Source organism: Medicago sativa, chromosome 7 (assembly GCF_051527215.1).
Source record: "Medicago sativa cultivar Bolivia chromosome 7, Bolivia_mono, whole genome shotgun sequence".
NCBI classification, from domain to species: Eukaryota; Viridiplantae; Streptophyta; class Magnoliopsida; order Fabales; family Fabaceae; genus Medicago; species Medicago sativa.
Window position 1 is genome coordinate 26,607,439 of NC_140755.1, and position 23,357 is coordinate 26,630,795.

At 32.4% G+C, this 23,357-nt stretch overlaps 3 protein-coding genes across 9 annotated transcripts; 2 read left to right on the forward strand and 1 right to left on the reverse strand.

Annotated features, from left to right (window-relative positions):
• Positions 1-7,143: 7,143 nt before the first annotated feature.
• Positions 7,144-11,986, forward strand: LOC146905244 (methionine aminopeptidase 1A-like). 7 transcript variants are annotated; one of them, XM_085726478.1, is made up of 8 exons: positions 7,146-7,646; positions 8,273-8,347; positions 8,504-8,674; positions 9,154-9,198; positions 9,774-9,841; positions 10,423-10,731; positions 11,174-11,251; positions 11,797-11,986. In XM_085726478.1, the coding sequence occupies exons 2-4, from the start codon at positions 8,313-8,315 to the stop codon at positions 9,182-9,184; spliced, it is 237 nt and encodes a 78-aa protein (XP_085582604.1). In that variant the 5' UTR covers positions 7,146-7,646; positions 8,273-8,312; the 3' UTR covers positions 9,185-9,198; positions 9,774-9,841; positions 10,423-10,731; positions 11,174-11,251; positions 11,797-11,986. The 7 variants fall into 7 exon arrangements, 6 of the variants coding, with proteins under 6 accessions (XP_085582605.1, XP_085582608.1, XP_085582604.1 ...); XM_085726481.1 differs by having other exon boundaries at positions 10,423-10,498; XM_085726477.1 differs by having other exon boundaries at positions 7,148-7,646; positions 9,774-9,865.
• A 1,250-nt stretch (positions 11,987-13,236) lies between these two features.
• On the forward strand, positions 13,237-14,881 carry LOC146905245 (F-box/FBD/LRR-repeat protein At4g26340-like). Its single transcript, XM_085728046.1, has 3 exons — positions 13,237-14,147; positions 14,238-14,411; positions 14,494-14,881. The coding sequence occupies exons 1-3, from the start codon at positions 13,401-13,403 to the stop codon at positions 14,779-14,781; spliced, it is 1,209 nt and encodes a 402-aa protein (XP_085584172.1). The 5' UTR covers positions 13,237-13,400; the 3' UTR covers positions 14,782-14,881.
• A 1,313-nt stretch (positions 14,882-16,194) lies between these two features.
• LOC146905246 (uncharacterized) lies at positions 16,195-22,788 on the reverse strand. Its single transcript, XM_085722676.1, has 7 exons — positions 22,361-22,788; positions 21,349-21,511; positions 20,526-20,726; positions 20,174-20,419; positions 18,758-18,905; positions 17,750-17,972; positions 16,195-16,619 (listed from the first exon to the last, which is right to left on the reverse strand). The coding sequence occupies exons 1-7, from the start codon at positions 22,716-22,718 to the stop codon at positions 16,273-16,275; spliced, it is 1,686 nt and encodes a 561-aa protein (XP_085578802.1). The 5' UTR covers positions 22,719-22,788; the 3' UTR covers positions 16,195-16,272.
• Positions 22,789-23,357: the final 569 nt, after the last annotated feature.

The window sequence follows — 23,357 nt, forward strand, 5'->3', positions numbered from 1 at the left end:
TTAATTAATTTATAGAAGGACAACAATCAAAACTCAAAAACGTAAATGCCAGAAACATAAAAAAAAATATAATTTATTAATGCTCAAATCTAACAAGGTAATGAACCTATTATACATCTTAAATGCTAGCTTTAGTTCTGAAGTTTAAATCTTATAAAGCAGTTATCAATCTATTATGTAATATGAGTCTCTCTTAGGGGCCTTGTTAGTTCACTGAAAAGGTTTGGTCTTCTTTTAAAAAAAAAAGCACAAAGTTTTGCACAGGAAAATTTCAAGAACCTTTATCACAAGCTTTCTAAGTTATATGGTAAAACCAAAAGATCACAGCAAAAGAAAAAGCATATATTTTTTTATGGGTTAATCCAAAAGTCAATATGAAAGCTTAAAGAGAAAAGGATGTTCCAACCACAAATGGAAATAATAATAACAGTATAATGCAATAACATTTCAACGAAGGTACTAATTATCATAATCATCACTGTAGTTAGTAGTACAAATCACACATTCACATAAACAAAGAGAGCCAACTGTTACTGAAAGTTGTAGAAGACAAACTAAAAAATAACAATATAATATAGTATCCTAAACTTGTTTTCTATCAGAATAATAATTTCCTTCTCATCTTGTTAATCTTCTTTCCTTTTCTGTCCTCAAATGCCCACTCATCATTCAAAGACTTCCATCTTTGCTCAAAACTATCACCAAGCCTCTTTGCAACTTTGTAAATATCACTCCTTGGAGGGTTTGTTGACAACACATTATAGAAGACATGTCTCATGTCATACGCAAAGTCTTCAGGTGATGAATACACTCTCAGTTTTTCTTTAACATCTTTCAACCCTATTGGTTTTGACTTTTTATCAAAACTTGTTAAGTCCAGAGGGTTTTTGAATACCCAACCATCTCTTCCTTCCATCATCCTGTTCAAAATCACCCAGCACCGCATCCTTTTAAGACGTTCCATCGGATTCTTTTTCGCTTTTTCACCTTCACTCTTTTGTTGAGACATTGTTGTTGAACCCTTGGCGTGTTTTGGACTTTCCTTCGACAGTTTTTCAGAAGCCCTAGGCCTTGATGTTTCTTTGTCTAAGGACACTTGGTTCTTGTTTTTTAGGGCATAAGCATTACCCTTTTGTCGAGACAGCAGAGTTGTTGTTATTGTTGAATCTTCCTTCGGTTGTGAAGTTTCTTTGACTGATGTTTTAGAAACATGGTTGTTGAACATGTTCTTGTTGTTTTCAACAACATTGTCATATGTTTTTGGATGAGACAGAGTTGTAGTAGTTGTAGTAGTTGTTGTATCTTTTGCAGCAGAAGCATCAACCCAATAACATGTTACAATGGGTTTTGATTTTCCAGAAGAATCATCATGTTCAATCTTTCGCCTCTTAGAAGAAGAAGAATCATCATCATGATTATCCTCAGATTTGTGTTTTTGAGAAGGGTAACAGATTTTAACAATAAGTTTTTTACGAGGTTTCTCCTCCAAGGTTTTAGAAGAACAACACATTGTTGTTGCAGAATAGGGTTTGAAGGATTAAGAGAAAGAGATGAATGAATGAATGAAAGGGTTTGTTATTTAGGGTTTGAACGATTACGAGAAAGAGACAAGTAAAGCAATTGATCAATGAATGAAAGGGTTTGTTTATTTAGGGTTTATTAAGTGAAAGATATTGAAACAGTTTGAAGGGTTTATGTAGTGTGTGACTTGCGTCAATTGCACGAAACCCAACGGAACCTTCCTTTCCTCTATTTTTCTTTTTCTTTTTGGGTTAAATGGGTAAAATAAATTCAGGAACGAAAAGCTAGCCATATTTTGCGGTCACATATCATTTTTATTTTTTTTAAAAAAATTTCAGTAAATTTAACCAATAAACAAAAAAAGTTCACAAGAAATATTACTTTTTTTTAAGAAGCTAAATAGCCCACCTAAATTGGCTTTTTTGAAGAAGCTAAATAGCCCACCTAGCTAAATAGCCCACCTAAATTGGCATCGGAGAGTATCGAACCTGAGACCTTGCGGAGGAGCACACTCCCAAGACCCAAGCCAATACCACCAGGCCAACCCAAGTGGGTTCACAAGAAATATTACTTATATAAAACTAGCGGAAAGATGGGCATGATAGTTCTTTCTACTGCGCTAACGCATGTGATTATTATATTATGTTTGTTTGTATAATTTTGATTAAAATTTTTAAATTTTAAAATATTAATGGAAATTATTGATATATTGATTTATAAACAAAACATTGTCAAGACATATAACAAAATTATTTTTGAACTCAACATATTTTAGTTTGCCTGCATATAAAATTAAGATAAAATAATGATCATTTATCGTTTATTCTAATATTCATTAGTAACAACATAACATAAATGTATAAATGACATGTTATGTAAAAGAAATATTGTTATGATTACGATAAAATAATATCCTTAAAAACTACATTTATCGTAGAGTCTCCATCTTCTCCTTCTATTTTTCCTTCTTTAATGAGAACTTTTGTTGAATTTTGAGAAACTTCTCTTGATAAAGCTACATATAATTGATCATGGCTGAAAACACGCCGTGGAAAATAGATTCCGACATTGTGAATGGTCTGTCCTTGTGACTTATTTATGGTAATAACAAAACTTAGTCTAATAGAAAACTGTTTTCTGCTAAGCACAAAGGGAAGTCTTGAACTCATATTTTCATTTTGACCCCTTTCATTGTTATATGCGCTTGAAGCCCTTAATCCATTGTTCATAGTTCCAATTCCAACCATTTCTGCTCCATTATTCAGCTGAATTCCAAAAGGATTATTGTTTCTTACATTAGAAGTAAACTTATGAGGCATGACATTAGTGCTTATCAAAGATCCAAAGTTTGAATTTTTAACACCATGATTTTGGTTTCAAATGTCACCAAATTTAAAATCCCTTGTTAAGAAACTTGAAGATGAAGAAGAAACCATCAATTCTTGTTCACCTCTATATGATGAAAAGCTAGTAGAAGCACCATCATTGAATGAGTTTTTTACGAGGTTTCTCCTCCAAGGTTTTAGAAGAACAACACATTGTTGTTGGAGAATAGGGTTGAAGGATTAAGAGAAAGAGATGAATGAATATTAGGGTTTGTTATTTAGGGTTTGAAGAACGATTACCAGAAAGAGAATGAGTAAATCAATTGATCGATGAATGATTACGAAAGGGTTTATTAAGTGAAAGATATTGAAACAGTTTGAAGGGTTTATATATTGTGTGACTTGCGTCAATTGCACGAAACCCAACGGAACCTTCCTTTCCTCTATTTTTCTTTTTCTTTTTGGGTTAAATGGGTAAAATAAATTCAGGGACGAAAAGCTAGCCATATTTTGTGGTCACATATAATTTTTATTTTTTTTTAAAAATTTCAGTAAATTTAACCAATAAACAAAAAAAAAGTTCACAAGAAATATTGCTTATATATAACTAGCAGAAAGACGGGCACTATCGTGCCCGTCTGTCCGTTCTTTCTACTGCGCTAACGCATGTGATTATGTCTGTTCTTTCTACTGCGCTAACGCATGTGATTATTATATTATGTTTGTTTGTATAATTTTTATTAAGATTTTTAAATTTTAAAATATTAATGGAAATTATTGATATATTGATTTATAAACAAAATATTGTCAAGGCATATAACAAAATTATTTTTGAACTCAACATATTTTAGTTTGCCTGCATATAAAATTAAGATAAAATAATGATCATTTATTGTTTATTCTAATAGTAATTAGTAACAACATAACATAAATGTATGTATAAATGACATGTTATGTAAAAGAAATATTGTTATGATTACGATAAAAAAATATCCTTAAAAACTACATTTATCGTAGAGTCTCCATCTTCTCCTTCTATTTTCTCTTCTTTAATGAGAACTTTTGTTGAATTTTGAGAAACTCTTTTTAATAAAGCTACATATAATTGATCATGGCTGAAAATATGTCGTGGAAGATACATTCCGACATTGTGAATGGTCTGCCCTTGTGACTTATTTATAGTAATAACAAAACATAGTCTAACGGGAAACTGTTTTCTACTAAGCACAAAGGGAAGTCTTGAACTCACATTTATTTTTAATTTAGTTTTGGGCAAGAATGCTCTTTTTCCAGCATTGCTTCCTGTTAGGATTTCCACATCCAACGTATTCTTAAATAAACCACGACATAACAATCGTGCCCATTACACAGGCCATATTTATGATCTTTGTTTCGCAATAACATCAAAGGTGCACCTTTTTTTACCTTTAAATTATGTGGTGGGATACTTCCTTGAGCAATTGAGTTTAGGAATTCTTGTTGATATAAGTTATGAATATCTCCTTCAACCTCGCCAAATGACAACAAATTATGTTCTTCTCTTGGAAACTGATTGATAATTAATATTTAATATAGTGTTAACAAATCCTTTTTTAAAATATTTTGAGTCCTAATCTTTTTTTAGAGGATTTAAAGTTCAATCTTTAACATTATTTTTTGCTCACGTTTGTAACTAATCTTTTTTTTAGAGAATTTAAAGTCCAATTTTTAACATTATTTTTTGCTCACGTTTGTTACTAATCTTTTTTCAGAGGATTTAAAGTTCAATCTTTAACATTATATTTTGCTAACGTTTGTTACTAATCTTTTTTTTCAGAAGATTTAAAGTCCAATCTTTAATATTATTTTTTGTTCACGTTTGTTACTAATCTTTTTTTCAGAGGATTTAAAGTTCAATCTTTAACATTATATTTTATTCACGTTTGTTACTAATCTTTTTTTCAGAAGATTTAAAGTCCAATTTTTAACTATATTTTTTGTTTTTAACATTATTTTTTCTCACACTTGTTACTAATCCTTTTTTCAAAGGATTTAAAGTTCAATCTTTAACATTATATTTTGTTCACGTTTGTTACTAATCTTTTTTTCAGAAGATTTAAAGTCCAATCTTTAACATTATTTTTTGCTCACGTTTGTTACTAATATTTTTTTAGAGTATTTAAAGTCCAATCTTTAACATTATTATTTTTTGCTCACGTTTGTTACTAATTTTTTTTTAGAGGATTTAAAGTTCAATCTTTAACAATATTTTTTGCTCACGTTTGTTACTAATCTTTTTTTAAAGGAATTAAAGTCCAATATTTAACATGATTTTTTGCTCACGTTTTTTACTAATCTTTTTTTAAAGGATTTAAAGTCCAATATTTACCATTATGTTTTGCTCACGTTAGTTACAATTGATCAAAGGCTAAGGAAGAGTAGTTTATATTAATAAAATAATATGGAAATACTGTTTTTTGTGGAAGTAATAAAATAATATGGAAATACTGTTTTTTGTGGAAGAGATATGAAAATACTTGACAATCTTTGTCGGTTGTATTGAGGGGAACAACATAGGTGTACAACATAAAATTGGTTGATAAAAAAGTAACATGAGTTTTTGTTTTGTGCTAGTTTTTTGTGAGTTTAATCTGTGGTTAACGGAGGTAAAAGAGGGTTAACGGGGACTATTAGTGACATGGATTAGTAGTCCACGTGTTATTTTAGAATTGACAAACAGTAAAATTAAACTGTGCTTGTTATTTGTATTTAAAATTAAAATTAAAAATTAAGGGTATTTTTGGAAAGAAAAGTCCAACCCAAAAACGTGCTGAAAGGGGTAGTTTTCTTTATATATAGTATAGATATTAATAAGTAGGAGTCTCACAATTCATAGTTCGTTCCCGCATTGCTTAGTTTTTCTCAACTTCTCTCAGTCCTCCGCATCAGAATTCAGAATTAACCTGTAAGTTTTTTTCTTTTTCTTTCATGTTACAACTAATCAAAGTCGATTAATTTTATGGATTATATTTGACTTTGCTGGTTTGTAAGGGATTATGATACAAATTGTTTACGATTAATTTTAAGGATTATTTGACTTTGCTGGTTTATAATTGCGTATACAAACTATGATAGCGTGGTTTTTTTTTAATATACAGAGAACCGTGATTTTTTTTAATTATTATTTAAAGGGAAAATAGAAGGAGAAGAATGGAGACTTTAAGAAAAATGTAGTTTTTATAGATATTCTTTTATCGAAATCATAACAATGTTTCTTTTACATAACATGTCATTTATACATATATGTTATGATGTTACTAATTACTATTAGAATAAACAACAAATGATCATTATTTTATCTTAATTTTATATGCAGACAAACAAAAATATGTTGAGTTCAAAAATAATTTTTTTATATGCATTGACAATATTTTGTTTATAAAACAATATATCAATAATTTCCATTAATATTTAAATATTTAAAAATTTTAATCTAAATTATACAACAAACATAATAAAATAATCACATGCGTTAGCGTAGTAGAAAGACCAGATAGACGGGCACGATAGTGCCCGTCTTTCTGCTAGTAGTATATATAAAGAAAATAACTCCTTTGTTTTTTTTGAGCTGACTTTTTCTCTTTTAAAAAAATGTCTTTAATTTTCAATACAAATAACGCATGTAACAAATAGATAAGAATAAACTTAAATATTAAAAAAATATAACAAACACAATATGAATATCTGTGTGTGTGTGTGTGTCATGTCTGTTTTCCTTTATCATTTAAAAAGTGTAATAAACTAGATAAATATATTCCCTTACTTTTTCATTATCCCAATTATTCCCCTTAAACAACTTTTTTTATACAAAAATTGTTTTATTTTTAAGGTTTATACTAAAATTGTTTTTTGACAAAAGGTTTATACTAAAATTGTTGTTGTTATTAAAAAAAAAAGAATTTATATTATACTTTTTTGTTATATTGTTGATGTCATTGAAATAGATAATCATGGTTAGTTTGATTTGTTATAACTTGAAAGCAACAAACATTTATATTTTTAGTTTTAATCAAAATCAAAATTTCATAAAAAAAATATTAAAAAAAAACAGCGTTCATAATTTTCAAAGGTTAGCACAGTAAAAAGAGCAGAAATATGAGTTTTTTGCTAGTAGCTTATTGAGGAAAGGCAAGTTAATAAAAAAATTCGGACAAATATCATTTTTCACTACAAGAAATTTGTCATTTTGCGACACATACTTTGCGACCCTTGACTTAGAACTGTCGCAGATTACACTTTTGCGACAGTTACTGCGACGGTTAGACTTAAGGGTCGTAGGTTTTATACTCTTTTTTCAAAGTTTCACGATATATTTTTGGCCAAATATCTATCACTCCCGCTTATCCAATTTCATTCTCCCTCTCACACTTCCAAAACCCTAAAACCAGATTTATTCCTCAATTTCATTTTACCCCCAATCTAAAACCTAAATCTCCACCACTCTCACCCACAATCCCACTTTCCCCCAAATTGAAATCTAAATCTCTACCATCCCTGGCTCAATCGAAGCATTCCCCCAGTTTCATTTTCTAATTTCATTTAAGATCCCACCCACAATTAGTTGCTACAACATGGATTTATCATAATTTTGGGTTCCTTTTTCCAATTTCATTCTTCATTCCGTTCCTTTTTCCACTCGTTACTCGACCGCTGGGTTCCATTTCCACTTGCTAGGTTCCTTTTTCCACTCGACCGCTGGGTTCCTTTTTCCACTCGACCGCTGGGTTCCTTTTTCCACTTGCTGGGTTCTCGATCTATAAGGTATAAACTCTCAATCTCATTTCTTGGTTCCTTTTTCCACTCGCTGGGTTCATTTTTCCACTCGCTGACCCAAACAGTTTATCATAATTTGTGATAAAAAAGTTCAATCTTGAACTGTGTTGAGGTTAATTTTATGTATTTGACTTAGTTAAAGCTATAAATTTGATGTATTTTTAGGTCAAATTATGTTTTAGAGTTTGTTTTTTTGAAGTAATTTTCTATTTCATTCGTTATTTACTTTATTTTTGATTTATAACTTATAATTTCCATTGTGTTGAACATGAAATTTAAAATTCAGAATTAGCATAGGAAAATGTATATAATTTTTTATTTTTTATTGTGTAATAATGTTATTTCTATATGTATTTGAATTAGGTAATGTTGTTACTAGAGGAATTTAATGAACTGCTATTCTTCTGCCGTACACGGTGACGATATAGTATAAAGTGTTGTCAAATAGAGGCTATAGTGCTGTAGCGTAATGGAATTTCAACAAACGACTATTATCTGCGATCTGTGATTGACAGCACTGATTTGGTTCTGACTTCTGACTAGTAATTCTGTTTTAGTTATTGTGAACCAAAAAGAAATAAGCTGTGATTGATCTAATTTAATATTTATAGCAGATTGGTTTAGTTATTAGTGATTAGCATTTTGGTGAAAGGGATGGCATTGTTGTTCCGAAGGGCACCATATAGAAGGTGAGGTTGAGCAATGTTGCTAGTAATGAGTGAACGTTAGTTACTAAATAATTACTGCTACAAGTTACCACTATCTATTGAATCACTCAGTATTTTATTCTTCATAGTATTGATATCTTTCATATATTTGAAACCAATTTTGATATCTTTTGACAGCTCTCAGGAATGTTTTAAATCTTCATGGAGTTCGCACAAATCAGTGCATCTGAAGGCAAAGGTATCCTCAGTTGGTACACAGAATTCAGACTCACTTGGTGAAGGATGGTTATATTGCGTGAAGAGAGGGCAGGGTCGAACTCCAAAGCTTCCTTACTTTGATTGGACTGGGTAAATTTCCACCGCTTTGAGTCCCTTCTGATTTTAGAACTCTGATAGTTTACTATTTTTTTAATTAATAACGGAAGAATATGTTATCAGTAACAATATATTTATGTTTTCGCAAATCATAGTCCCTGTTGTCCTTGTTTTCGTTGATGCTTTTAGTTTCAGCATCTTAGATATTTGCACCTTGCATTTCTTTCCCCAATTATTTTGCTAAAACCAAAATTTTATTTCTGCTCTTGCAAGGGCACTGTGGCCATATCCCATATCTGGTAAACGGATTGTCCCAGCTCATATTGTTATAGCTGATTGGGCTGATGATATGAGTTATCTGACTTCTTCCTATTTAGATGCCTTGCATTTTTTCTAATTTAAGTATTTAACTTCTTTACTTAAATACAATTTGAAGTTATTTTTCATGATCAAGTTGCTTGTACATTGGCTGTATTCTTTTATTCCACTTTCTAACTGATATTAATTTGTAGATCAAGACACCAGACCAGATTGAAAGAATGAGAGAAACATGTCGGGTGAGTTCCACCATTACGCCCTTTTAGATTCTCATGGAGAAGTTTTAAACTCTATACTATTTCAATTCATATTTCAACGTAAAACTGGTTCATGTATTCCCTGTGTTGTAAATTGCAAAAAATAGTGGTTTGTTACATGAGTGATATGTAATTATGCAACGCTGCTACAAACGCTATTTGACAACATTTGGCACTAAATAGCACCAGCTGCTATTTAACAACACTGATGTCTTCATTTTCATGAGGCTTGATATGCTCCTTATTTTGGAGTTTGTTGCAGGCCAACTGTATGAGACTTGACTTGGTGATACATGAATTACTTTTACTTTGTTCATTAACGATGAGATCCAACAAACCTATTATCCGCTATGTGTGATGAGGGCGAGAATCAATAGTTAAATGTTGTGAATGATCATACAATGATTTAAAAGAAAAACTATGTTCTTTTAGGATAGTTGAGGTGGCTGTGTTATGTGAATAAACTTTTGGTGAAAATTTCTTTTCTTTATCTTTCGTCTTGTATATTGGAGTAGAGTGGCATACTTTAGACTTTAATTTCGCAAATTGATTCATAGATTGTAAGGGAGGTGTTGGATGCAGCCGCTCGGATTATTCAGCCTGGTGTGACAACTGATGGTGTGAGGTGATTTTGCTCATGAAATTTTAGGTGAAATTGCTGGTTTTAATTCGATTAAAGTTTTTGTTCAAATATTTGAAATTCAGAACTGAAAAAAATTGAAGTTATAAGGATGTATTTGAACTTGTTTATTGTGTAATAAGGGTATTTTTTTTTAATAAGTGATTGACTTGGGTAAAGTTTTATTCTCTGACTTAATTTTGCTAGTTGAAAGTTTTTGAATATGATGCAATTTTAGTTCAAACTGTGCTGGTTTTGAGGCCCTGTTTGGGTATACAACTTATATGTAATAATAGTTTAGTGTTATGTATAAGCTATTTCTATAGCAAAGGATGAATGTTGATTTGAGTGTTTTTTATGTTGATTTTGGTTCAAACTGTGCTGATTTTAAATTTTCTACTACAGCAATTAATCTGATTTTGAACACTAATCTGTGTGCTCAGCTGCTATGTATGTATAACTGTATAAGCCATAGGTTGAGATAGCAACACCAATTGAAGCCCTTCTTTTTTTTTTTTTTTTTTAATGAATTTATGGTCAATAAGATAACTGCATCTTATGATCAATAGTATGGGTTTTGTTGACAGATCCAAGAGTTAGTCGAAGCCATCATTTTTCCAATACAAGGAGTGCTTCCAGAAGTTGGGTATTCTTCCTCGAAAGGTAGCGCTCTTATATGGACCACCACTTTAGTCGCATTTAGAGTAGATCAAATTATGCCATAGTGTTGTATCATAAACCAATATGTGCAAAGTAGATCAAATATATGTCAAATAGAAAAAGTTTACGCTTGCAAAGGTTGGTTTCAAACACAAATGAGGATAACGAAGAAATTCACATCCACGACATTCCTGGAGGACCTGTTGCTTTTGGAATATGTGCAAAGTTCTGTTATGGTATGGTTTTCACTCTAAACCTGTTGCTTTTGGAATATGTGCAAAGTTATGTTATGGTGGTTTTCACTCTAAATGTGATTAAAGGCCACTGATTTTTTCTGTAGTGGACCATGTCTCATCGAAACACAGCTATTGCTTGAATGCATTGAGTAGATTTTTCAATTATGTTTTACTACATGTTTCAAAATGTTTTTAGGCACCAGGGAACAAAGTAATCCAGGATAATAAGCTATAAGAATTGTTGTAATTCATGTCTTTTTGAGTATTTGTGTTTTAATCTCAAGAGTTCTCTGCTGCAAATTGCAGCACCTTGTATTTGTGCCTCATGGAATTAGTTAGTTTTTGATAATTCTGCTAAAGAGTGTCACTTTTGGTTTATACAAGTATCAATTTATCTTCTTTTCTTGATAAAAGCATCTGATAAGTTGTTGTTTCTATTTAGCAATGATACGTTGCAGCAAATAAACAAGAGACTGCCGATAACAAAAGAAGAACTTATTGATATCAATGGCATTACCAAGTAAGTTCATTCTAGGAATACTATAAGTTTCCTATTGTTGAACTTGTAATCAATCTATTTGATTTGTTTATTCAGTTTTCTTTGGTGCCTAATGGAATCAATATTTAGTAAGGGTTTTGAACTATGCAATAGACCTAATTGACATACCTTTGATTTAGGTTGTTATAGATCATATGTAAATTTGAGAACATGATTTTATAGAAGGATTAGTTCAATTTTTTAACCATGTTAGTTTCTATCTGAAGTAAAAAGTGGACATTGTTTCAATCTCTATATGTACAAACTCATGAAAATATTGAAGGGTTTTGGAGAAAATAGGAACTACAAAAAGTGTGTACAAATTTGTGCTCTTCCTGATGTTAATTGGTCTTGTAAGCTTCTCTGTAATAAATAGCTAATGGTTATTCCATAGTGGTTATTTTTGACAAATATATCAGAAAGTAATTATAAGTTTAATTGCGCGATAAGTTAGAATCATGACTTGCGTGACATTATTGCTTATTTTTGTTAATTATTGTGTTATATAATCTTTGACTTATTTTTAGGTGGAAGACTTAGAATCACCAAACAGAGCATAACATTCTTTGGAGTCTATTCATCTCTAGTTGATCAAAACAACTTCCTCGCCAAATATCATCTACATAATTGATTAAATTTTCATGTTAGGAACTCAAGAAACCTTATTGTATCACTTGTTTGTATTTTATATGAATGTAAAATTCATATTTTAGTTTATGAATTTGTTCATATTTTTTATTATGAATTATTTTAGTTTTATATATTTTTTATTAGTAAATAGTTCTATTAAAAATTCAGGAAAAAATTGATTTTTTTTTAAATTAACTCAACATCTGCGACCCTTGCAAACTGTCGCAATATTTTTTTTATAAATAAATTTTATGCATCTGCGACCCTTCCCCAACTGTCGCAAGTCCCTTGAAATCCATTTGAATCTCCTCATTTGCGACCCTTAGCAACTGTTGCAGTGCCTTTTGCGGCAGTTGGTGCGGCTGTTCTATGAAGGGTCGCAAAAGACACTTGCGACCCCAACATCCGTGACTGTTGGGGAAGGGTCGCAATTGTACATCTGCGACCCTTCTAACAGTCGCAATCTGCCATTTTAAAGGTCGCAAAATGCAGTTTTTCTTGTAGTGTTTGGTCCTTTTAGTTTGACATAATTTCCAAGTTAGTCCTTTAAGTTTCGAAAGTTTCAATTAAGTCCTTTTAGTTTGACAGAATTCTCAAGTTAGTCCTTTAAGTTTCAAAAGTTTCAAATAGGTCCTTTTAGTTGATAAACTATTTCACCGTTACCCCTGCTGTCAGTCTCTGTTTAACTGATGCTGATGTAGTTGTTAAGTTGTTGACTTGGATCAAAATGATGCCTTTTAAAAGCTCGAGAGTGTCAAAACGCTACGTTTAATGGTCACAAATGATCATTTATTATGCTAAAAAGACAACTATTTACAACAACAAATGTCTTTCAAGCACTATGAAACGGTATTTATAGTGCTAGAATAATCATTTGTGATGATTAAACGTAATGTTTTGACATCCTGGAGCTTTTAAAAGCAGCATTTTGATCCAAGTCAGCAACTTAACGACTACATCAACATCAATTAATTATTAACTGACAGCAGGGGTAACGGTGAAATAGGTTATCAACTAAAAGGACCTATTTGAAACTTTTGAAACTTAAAGGACTAACTTGGCAATTCTGTCAAACTAAAATGACCTAATTAAAACTTTTGAAACTTAAAGAACTAAACGTGCTATTTGGCCAAAAAATTCTATAAACCCGTGAAAAAACAAACTTTTTTTTGATGGGAAAACACACTTATTATTAAATAAATCTATTTTTATCAAATAAATTTATAAGTCACCAACTTGAAAATTGGCCTTTTACCATAGTGACTCATTTATTCTGCACTCGTGACCTATAATTTGCACGAGAGTTTTACACATTATTTTCCACATGTAATTGCCCTAGGAATAACAGTTGATTTTCTCCAACTTTTACGGAAGGCTCCCTCAAATCTCTCGTTGCAGATTTCCTTGATTTACCCTAGTACTTTTACTTGGTCTCCAAGTCTTACTAATATATATACACAGACATGGTTTACAAGTATCTCTCTTGGCCACAAACAAAGCAATGGAGAAAACGTCAAAGTTAGAAAAGCCGCCGGCTTATGATAGAATAAGTGATTTACCAGACGAGATATTGTGTCACATACTCACTTTTCTTCCAACCAAATTCGCTTTCGCTACTAGCGTTCTTTCAAAGAGGTGGACTTCGCTCTATCATTCCCTCACTTTTATAAAATTTGATGACATATCTATTGAAGATCATGATCAATTCCTTCACTTTTGTCGCTCCGTAGAAGCAGTCACACTCTCACCGCACATTCAACAAAAACCCATCAAAAAGTTTTATCTCAGATGTCGTCATTATGGAAATTGGCACATTCCACCTGTTGATGAATGGATCGAAGCAATAAATCAGCGTGGAGTTGACTATATTCATCTCTCCATGAATCTCAGTCCCTTGATGCCGGTTGGAGATGAATTGATCAGTTTGTCCAATGTCCTTTTCAACTCTCAAAACCTTGTGGTTCTGAAATTGAACAATTTGGTATTGTCGAGTAACATTTTGTCGGTTAATCTTCCCTCGCTCAAAACCCTACATTTAAAATGGGTTTATTTGGACGAGATCAAGGATTTAAAAAAACTTCTTTCTGGTTGTCCTATTCTTAAGGAATTGGAAACAGATTATTTCCGAGCAAAAAAGTTCAGACTAGGGTATGAAACTTCCTTATCCAAGTTGGTTAGAGCTTCAATCCGCCCATTCGATATTCCGTTCAAAGCAGTTTATAATGTTAAATCTCTATGCATATTACAGGTACAAATTCGACATCATAGACTTCTTTAATCCTTAATACGTCATTCAAATTATTTTAACATATTGTTTTTGTCTCGAAAACTCGTGCAGCTAGATTCGAGCGATCATCCCCATCAAACCTCCAATTCCTATTACAAAGATTTTCCCGTTTTTAAGAAATTAATTCATCTTGAAATATGTTTTCGGCACTATGACCATGGCTGGGATAATGTAGCAAAAGTGCTCAAGCATTCTCCCAAACTTCAGACTCTTTTGATTAGAAAGGTTTGCCACTCAACTAAGATGATTTTGCTTTGTTCTTTTCTTCATTTATTTTAATAAATCTTATTTTGGCTTCCCTTGACAGAGGAGCAGTAGCCATTTCACATTGAGAAAGGATTGGGAAAGCCCAAATTCGATTCCCAAATGTCTGTCTTCTCGTCTTAAAAGATGTGAAATTAGACACTACGAAGGCCGGAATGGTGATCTTCAATTTGCAAGATATATTTTGCAGAATGCAAGATTTCTACAGGTTATGAAACTCAGCGTTAGCAGTCCCTCTTATCGAAAGAGCCAGATTATAGAAGATTTATCCTCGTGTCCAAGAAGTTCTGAAGGATGTAAACTTTTATTTGCATTTCAAGATCAGGCTTAAAGAACATTGAAAAATGAGGTTTATTTGATGTTAGTCAAACTTTATGCTTTTGTTAAACTTTCATTTTGAGTTTTTTTGGAATGCAAAACTATTTATTAAATTATTGTAGTCGATTTCGTTTATCATTTCTTTGTGGTTTAATTACTCTGCACGCTCTTGAACTATTGGATAATTTTCAGTTAGGTTCTTTAACTTCTTAACTTACTTCATCTCCTAGCTCAAACCAGTTGAGCTACCCCAAAATAGGTCTCTAAATTAATTTATAGTTTGTAGATAAGTTCGCAAACTAGAAACTAGTCCCTTAAAGAAATAACCAATTGGTATAGACTTGCTCTATGCGCCCCTAGTATTGCTCAACTACTGAAATAAGCTGACCGGGAGTTATGATCTGATGGAAAAAAATCTGATCGAGAGTTATGATCCGGTAGATTTTGTGTGATCAAAATTTTCCCTCTGATCAACCGAAAGGATTGAGCAAACTTGAGAGGGTAATAGAGCGATTCTCATTCGTATATTCATGCCACGGTCAAGCCAAAATAACATCAAATTTTATGAGGCCCATGATATAATTGCCTGCAATCAGACACCAGCTATTACTGTGTTGTGTTTTATACTGATGCAAAATGTTTCGAGATATTAATGCTTTTATTGTGGCTTGTAAAGGTGTACTCAATCTTGCATAAGAAAATTATGATTAGGTTTGTATAGGCCTGTAGAATTACAAATCAGCATTTTTTTTTTTATTTCAAATAAAGTAACGTAACAACAAGCACAACATAAGAAGAAAACCCTAAAACACACAATGGGAGCTTGAATGAGAAAAATAACAAAGATTCACTTGAACAATATTCGTCATCCTCTTTCCTCTATAAAGATGTACATGGGTGTCTTTGGTTTCACAATCCTTTCTCGAACACTTCCCTCGATGATGATTCACAAATCAAAGATCGGAAACTTTGTGGTTAGGGTTCAAAGATGCTTTGAAGATAATTTGTGGAACGGGCATGCTCAGAGATGGTTCGAAGAGGGTTAGAGTTCATGAGTTTCCTTTTGGTGAACTCTCAGATGGTTCGAAGAGGGTTAGAGTTATGAGTATCCTTTTGGTGAACTCTCGATCAATTTCATTCCATTTATCATTTTGTTTAATAAATTTACGGTATCAACATTATTTTAAATGTTTGGTTCAGTTTCGGAAATTGAAAATTAGAGTACCAGAATTGCATATTTAGATATGCGGGGATCAAAATCCAGAAATTGATTAAAACTAATGGAGATCAAAACTGTAATTAAACCGGTTAATATTTAACACCCAAAAGTTCATTTTTCCACACATATATACACACTTTTAGCTTGGTTAAATTGATTTACAAAAAAAAAAAAAAATCAACTAGGAAAACTTAAATGGGAAAAGAATGAAGTAAAAATTTCTACAATAAAAAATTATTATTGTTATCTAAAAAATAAAATACAATGAAATTTAACTTGAAAACACTACAAATTATATGTGACAGTTTTGACAACAGTTTTCCTAGAATTACAATAATTTTGAAGTGAATCAGTATCTACATTACCAAAACCAGATAGTTGAACACCATAAAAAGAAAGACGTTTAATATCCCTTGGAATTGGTGATTGCCAAAGACCATCCCACCAACCTGGTGGGAGAAGTGGAGTGAATGCACATTGATTGTTTTGGTTATGACAACTCAATGGTCCTGCATATCTGTTCCAAACATGTCCCCAACCTATTTGATTCTTTAATCCATCTGATAATAGATTACTTTGGAAACTGCTTAAAAATGAAAAGCTTGGACCTGAAGTGTTGTTGATGTTGTCCCCTGGAGAAAAATTTCAAATGCTTCAGTAGTATATTTGGATCAACATTATGCAACGAGGGATATTCTATTTTAGCGCTTATAGCATAAGCGCTTAACATTTAAGTGCTTATGTACTACAAATTATTTCTATAACAAAAGATAAAAGCAACTAAACTGTTTTCATAAGCTATCATGGAGAGCTTATGAAAATAAGTTGAAACCAGCTTATGGACATATCATAAGCTCTTTCAAGTAGTCTGCCAAGTGGAGCTTATGAGAATGGAGCTTATGAAAATAGTCTGCCAAGTCTTTATATCAAAACTAACCAATTAAGCTAAGACAGGAAGATAAAGAGACAATTCAAAAACAAGTAGGTTTTATCTCTATTATGTTATTCACGATTTATATCCTACCTTTCTAAAACCACAAGCTTAGTCCTCAAGATTTTTAAATTACCTACTTTTTCCCTAGAGACTGAATTTCGATGATGTAACAAGTGAGATGCTCATGTGGCAATTCAGTTGATGATGTGGCACTATATAGGTGGATTATTACTTATGAACTCATTTCATTTCATCAAAATATACATTAATCTATGACACAAACAACCAAATTTGATGTAATACACTGTCTAGGTGGATTCTCACTTGATAAATTATTTTCATTTGCTATATCATCAAAAATCAACCCCAAATCCATAGGCGGAGAAGAATTCGGATCCTTTAAAGTGAGTAAAGTGTTAAGTATGAAAAGCAGAACATCAAGGGTTGTTATGATATACTCGCACTATACATGTTTAATTTGTTCATTAGAGGTCCATAATACTAACTGTACTCTCCAAACTGAGTTTCTCACCTAGAGGAGCTGGATCAAGTGGAGAAAATTGATGATATCGTAAAAACTGACTGAGACTAAATTCATGCATTTAAAAATGAGAACCAAAATCATAAATGAAGCAAATAAATGGGACCAAAACTGTATTTAAGTCAAACAAGTAAAATCTGGTCTAAGAAAATCAAAGTTACTAGTTTCGTGAAAATTCATGATGTTTTATTTCATAATAAAGTAATAAACAACAATTTCCATGTAACTATGATAAACAATAAAGAAAGAAACAAAAACGACCTTAGGAACAAAGGTAGTGGAAGTACCTAGATTGTTTGCTGCAGCCAGGGCAGCAATTAACTGAGCATAGGTAGTTCCAACACGCCTATGTGCTCCGGAAACAACGGCATATCTAGCGCGAGATGCAAGAAAAAAATCTACAAAAGCAACCCATCTGGGTGCTGGACCCCAGTCCCTTACTCTGAAATCTGACTTTGGCAAACCATCATACATTTTTCCTTTGAACTTTTCATAATCAAAATGAACAACCTACTCAAAGCATGTACAAACAAAGGCAAGTGATTGTTACTGCACTATTCGCGGTCAGCGTCACCTCACACATCATGGTCAAAAAGCAAGCAATAAAAAACTAGATAATCAAGAATATTAATTACTCCCTATGTTTCAAAATGAGTGTCACTTTAGCTAAAAAAAATTGTTTCAAAATGAATGTCACTTTACATTTCCAATACAACTTTAATTTTTTTCTTCCAACTTTACCCTCAATAAATACTCCAACTTTTCTTTCACACAATTTTCAATGCAATTTAAGTTTGTCTTTTTCTTATAAAGTAAGGACAGTTTAGTAAAAGTGTTATCTCTAATGATTATTTCATTCCATTTCTTAATCTGTGTGCAATTGGCTAAAGCGACAGTCATTTTGAAATGGAGGGAGTATTTTTTTATCAACATGCCCCTAATTATTGTAAATCTTTTTCTGCAATCAACAATAGATACTATGATGGGAACATAAACTGACTTTCTCCTTTGAAAGATAAACTTGTAAAAACCATCAGTTATTAGCAAATTTAATACGACTACCAACTTACTCAATCCCATGATTCAGTTCAACGGGTTCCTATACGTAAGGGAGGAGGTAGTATGTAATACCTCAGATTGTTAATTCTAATGTCATATTAGTTCAAATGGTTGCTAGTAAACTTTTTTTTTTTTTTTTTTTTTTTGCATTAAGACTGGCATATATATTACTCTAGAAAGATTCATACATTAACATTTGCATGTGATTTATCGTCTAAGATGGGTTGAAAAATTACCTCTGCAAATTCACTTATGTTGGGCGCAATACTTTTGGCAAGGGAAGGTGTATCTGACACTACAACAACCTTCGGTCTTGACATTAGATGTTGACTCTTTATGGCTTTTCTGATGCAACGCAATGCAGCCTGCAAAGCTCTTATGGACCTAAAAAAAAGACAGAAATAGCATCAATGAGTTAAACAAATCAGATGAAAAGGTATAGATGCCCCAAACCTATCCAGAAAAAGTTGGGATATTGCATGAACAACCTATATAGTGTCGACACTTCAAACTGGACATGTGTCTGGTGTCCAACACATGTCAATGTCGGACATAACACAAAATCGACACATATGGTTAGATTTAATTATTTTATTTTCTCAAATTAATTCTAGTGTCAGTACCGTGTTTGGTGTTTGTGCTCCATAGCAAACAACTTGAAATCATCTAAAACCATGTTTTCGAACGCATTGGATGTGAAAGGGCTTTTCCTTTCATACTCTTTGATTTATAATGTTATTTGCATGATACTGTTATCCTATGCCACTTCTTCAATCAGAATCATGTTAGATGACTGCTTAAATGCCCCCACACCAAAGAGTCAATGCAGTAGTAAAAGCGAGTAGTAATTGATGTTCTTTGTTTCGACAATTTATTTTTACTTACAGGGTACGTAAATGAGCTTACAAAATTCAAGGGGTCAAAAAGATAAATTAAGGATAGCAGGAGAGAATGGACAGCAATATTGTATAAAATTCAATATTTGACTTAGAATAATCCATTGAATCTCGCAAGTGGTGTTAGAAAGGGCACGATACTCAGCTTTAAAAAAGGAACGAAAAAATTAGACTTTGATGAAATCAAAATTAAACAAGGAATCTCGGTAGCTGATGGTCAAAACTCACTCTGTTAAAACAAGAGACGAGAACAGGACCACATTAGGACAGGGAATTACAATTCCCATGGAGACTGGAGGTATAGCGGAAAAAATAGGAATTCAGATACTCGTACAAGATCAACACATGCTTGTTGCTACTCGTAGAAAATAATATGATTCGTGTCGTAATACATAGCGTTGAATGATGTTAGCTTCTAATATGTCGAAGGAAAACTTACATGTATATGTATTTTGTCATGATCCAATGAAATCATCGAGTCTGAAATTTCGGGCCCAGTTACTTTCCATGTTTTATGTTTTCATTTTCACTTCAGCTAATAACATAAAAGAATATAGACCCAATATTTTCTTCAACATTTTCTATTATATTCTTCCTAGATTGCCTTGCATATTTTATTTACCACAATTCTTCACTACACGAGTCAACAAGGTCATAATTTTTGTTATTAAAAGGTATCACCTATTATTGAAACTATCAATCAAGCATGCAAATTTCGTATCCATAAAAGTATTTACGATTGAGTACTTAATTTACCTGTTCGTTTGCATCCGCATATGCAACGAGATATCAGGATTCTCCCCGCCACCAATAACCCAATTGACTGCTTCCTCAACCTCTTTTGAAGGCGATATGAGAACTCTCATGAGCTCTCCAAATACATTCGGTTGAGATCCAAGAACTTGCGGGTCACCAAATAAATCAAAAGCAGCAACCTTCATTTGAGGGTGTATATTCTTTAAGAAAAATTGAGACGCCACGGCATCATTAGTTCCTTGAAACCTAAAACATAAGATTCATAGTCATCAATATATGATGCTTGATAGACAGATTTACACACCCTCTGTGGTGGGGATAATTGATACATAGAAAAACCGTGTCACATTACCAGATGATAGGTTGTTCCCACTCCTTCCAATTGCTGCAGAGAACATTTGATTGAGCTGGTTTTTCAAAATCATCGGTCCTCATAACCAGTTTCCTCCCATATATGCTTTCACAACCATTTAGTCTCCACAAGTGCTTTATTTCTTTCATGGTAAAGGTAAAGTTGGCATAAGAAATGTAATCCTGAAAAGGATATTTGCTTCTGAAATGTAGAACCAAGACGATAATGAGAGAATGAAAAGATAAATAGATCTATGTGCTAATAGTAAAATTTGCAGATAATACTAAGACACTTAGTTCAAACAGGTTGGTAATCTTTCAACTGCATACTTTTGTAGGTTTCCAATAACACGAACACCTGACATGACACTTACACACATAGCCACCGGTAACAATTCAAGAAAATGAGAAATACTGAATGTAATTACATGTATCAGTGTCGTATTGGTGTCCGGACATGCCATCAATTTGAAGTGTCAGTACTACATAGTTTCCTTAACTTCAATCTCATGAAAATCAATATCTATTTGAATGTTGCAAAATGATTTTGGAATATCTATATGGTCAAATAATTATAAGTTTTGTATTAGTGATCCAATCAATTATAAGCCATGGAATACAACAACAAAAAAGTTTAAACAAATATATGTGAGATCCCTGTGAGGCAGAAACTCATGCTCTAAAGGCAAGTTATTTATAAAGGGATACCACCAAACTAAATCTACAAGAAACTATAAGTTATGATTTCAAGCAACATAAAAGAAAGGTGCAGAAATAAGTTCATAAAAATGAAAAAAGAAAGGCTTGGGAAAGAACCAATATGCCTGGTTTGGCCAATGATCAAGGACCGGTTTAACATTATACTCAGCGCTGCAGCTGATAAAAGCTTGTACATTTCATTCCCAAAACCTGCCTCGGCAGTCTTTCCAAGAACAAATCCATGTCTACAAAACTTATCGGGGGGCAAATCCCTGACTCTTGAAGCACCTGAAACAAAAAATTTCAATGTCATGCTCTAATTCAGTATCTGTTTTTTCCGTACGCACACTATACCTATTCACACGTTCATGCTGTCAACCTCACTGAGAAGTGCCCAATAATGACTTGGATTTTTCAGAAAAACAAAAATCAGAGTTAAACATCGTTTTATTCCATGTAATCATCTCGATTTTTTTTTGCCCTTCTACTCAGTATTTAGTTCTACAAATTATAAAACTACATGCTTTTAGTCCCTGAGAATGCAGTTTTGTAATTTGTAGAGACAAAAAATGAGCACAAAAACTAAAAGCATGGAGAGCAAGTGTAAATTTTAGTCTCTTCAATATTATATTTACATTTTCATAAGTTATCCTGGAGAGTTTATAAAAATAAGCTGAAAATCGCTTATGGAAATGTCATAAGCTGATTTCTAACTCCATCTTTCACTTTAGACCCTGTCCTTCAATTTGGTTCAGTTTCTTTCACTTTAATCCCAAGGACACGTTACGCACCTTGTCAACCCAAAACATTTGCCTAACAAAGAAAACTGATTACGGAGGGTCTACTTTGTATTTAATCCTAAGTCAGGAACCCTTATTACATTTCCATAAGCGGAAAACCGCTTATGGAAATGTCATAACTCATAAGCTGTTTTCATAAGCTCTCTAAGAGTCTCATAATTAGTTATGCTAGTAAATATGCTAAACTTAGAAATTCACATCTTCAAAAAGAAAAACCAAAAACAAGTAATTAGAACACAACACGAAAACATTAACAAGTTCATTTTTTGTTCATTTAGATCCTCAAAATCTAAAGAAACAAACCAAAAACAGAAACCACAAGGAAAAAGTGTTTTACCATTCAAAACAAAATGCTGCTCAACAATTCTCCTAACTCTAAACATCTCCTTAACAACAAACCCATTTTCAAAATCCTTTCCCATCTCTTCCACCGTGGCACACGGTCTGGACGTCGGTGGCGGGAACTTTGTTGTTGTCAGACGTGGTTCATCGCCACCGACATCCAAACCGGTGCTATTATTAAAATCAAGAAACTCGTCAGAATCTCTAGCGTAATCAACTTCAATTACTGCTCCTGGTCGTGGATCTAACGGTCTTAATGCCATTATCAATAATCCTACACCTGTTATTGTGGCACATATAACGAGAAATGGTTGTAGTAACATTCTTCTCCTTCTTCCACCTCCATATCTCATTCTCTTTCTCTCTCTAACAAAGAAACAGGAACACTTTTTTTTTTTTTTGTTAAGGTGGATCTGAAGTGTTGTGTATTTTCTCTCTGTTTGTGTTTGTGTTGTTTTGTTTAACACACGTGTTGAACTGAGATTACTCGGGTTGTGTTTGTATGATTGGTGCGCATTACGCGCTTCTCCGACAAATACGTATAAGACTGAAACCCAAAATGGTCATTAACAAAAAAATTCAGGATAAGTCACAATTAAATCTTAGGCCAAATACCTCGTGTCCTTTGATTTTCATGTTTGTTTCAGATAAATTCTATAAGTTTCTAAGGTTTCAGATGGATCTTTTAAGTTTCGAGTTTGTTTCGGATAGGTCATTTAAGTTTCTAAGGTTTCAGATAGGTCCTTTAAGTTTCGAGTTTGTTTCAGATAGGTCTTTTCTATCAACCTCCGTTAAGCCAAAGTTGATTTGTCCGTTAAGCCAAACTCGAAACTTAAAGGACCTATCTGAAATAAATTCGAAACTTAAAGGATCTATCTGAAACCTTATAAACTTAAAAGACCTATCTGAAATAGACGTGAAACTTAAAAGACTCATGGAGGTATTTAGCCTAAATCTTAAACACAATTCATCGCAAAAAAAAAAAAAAAAAC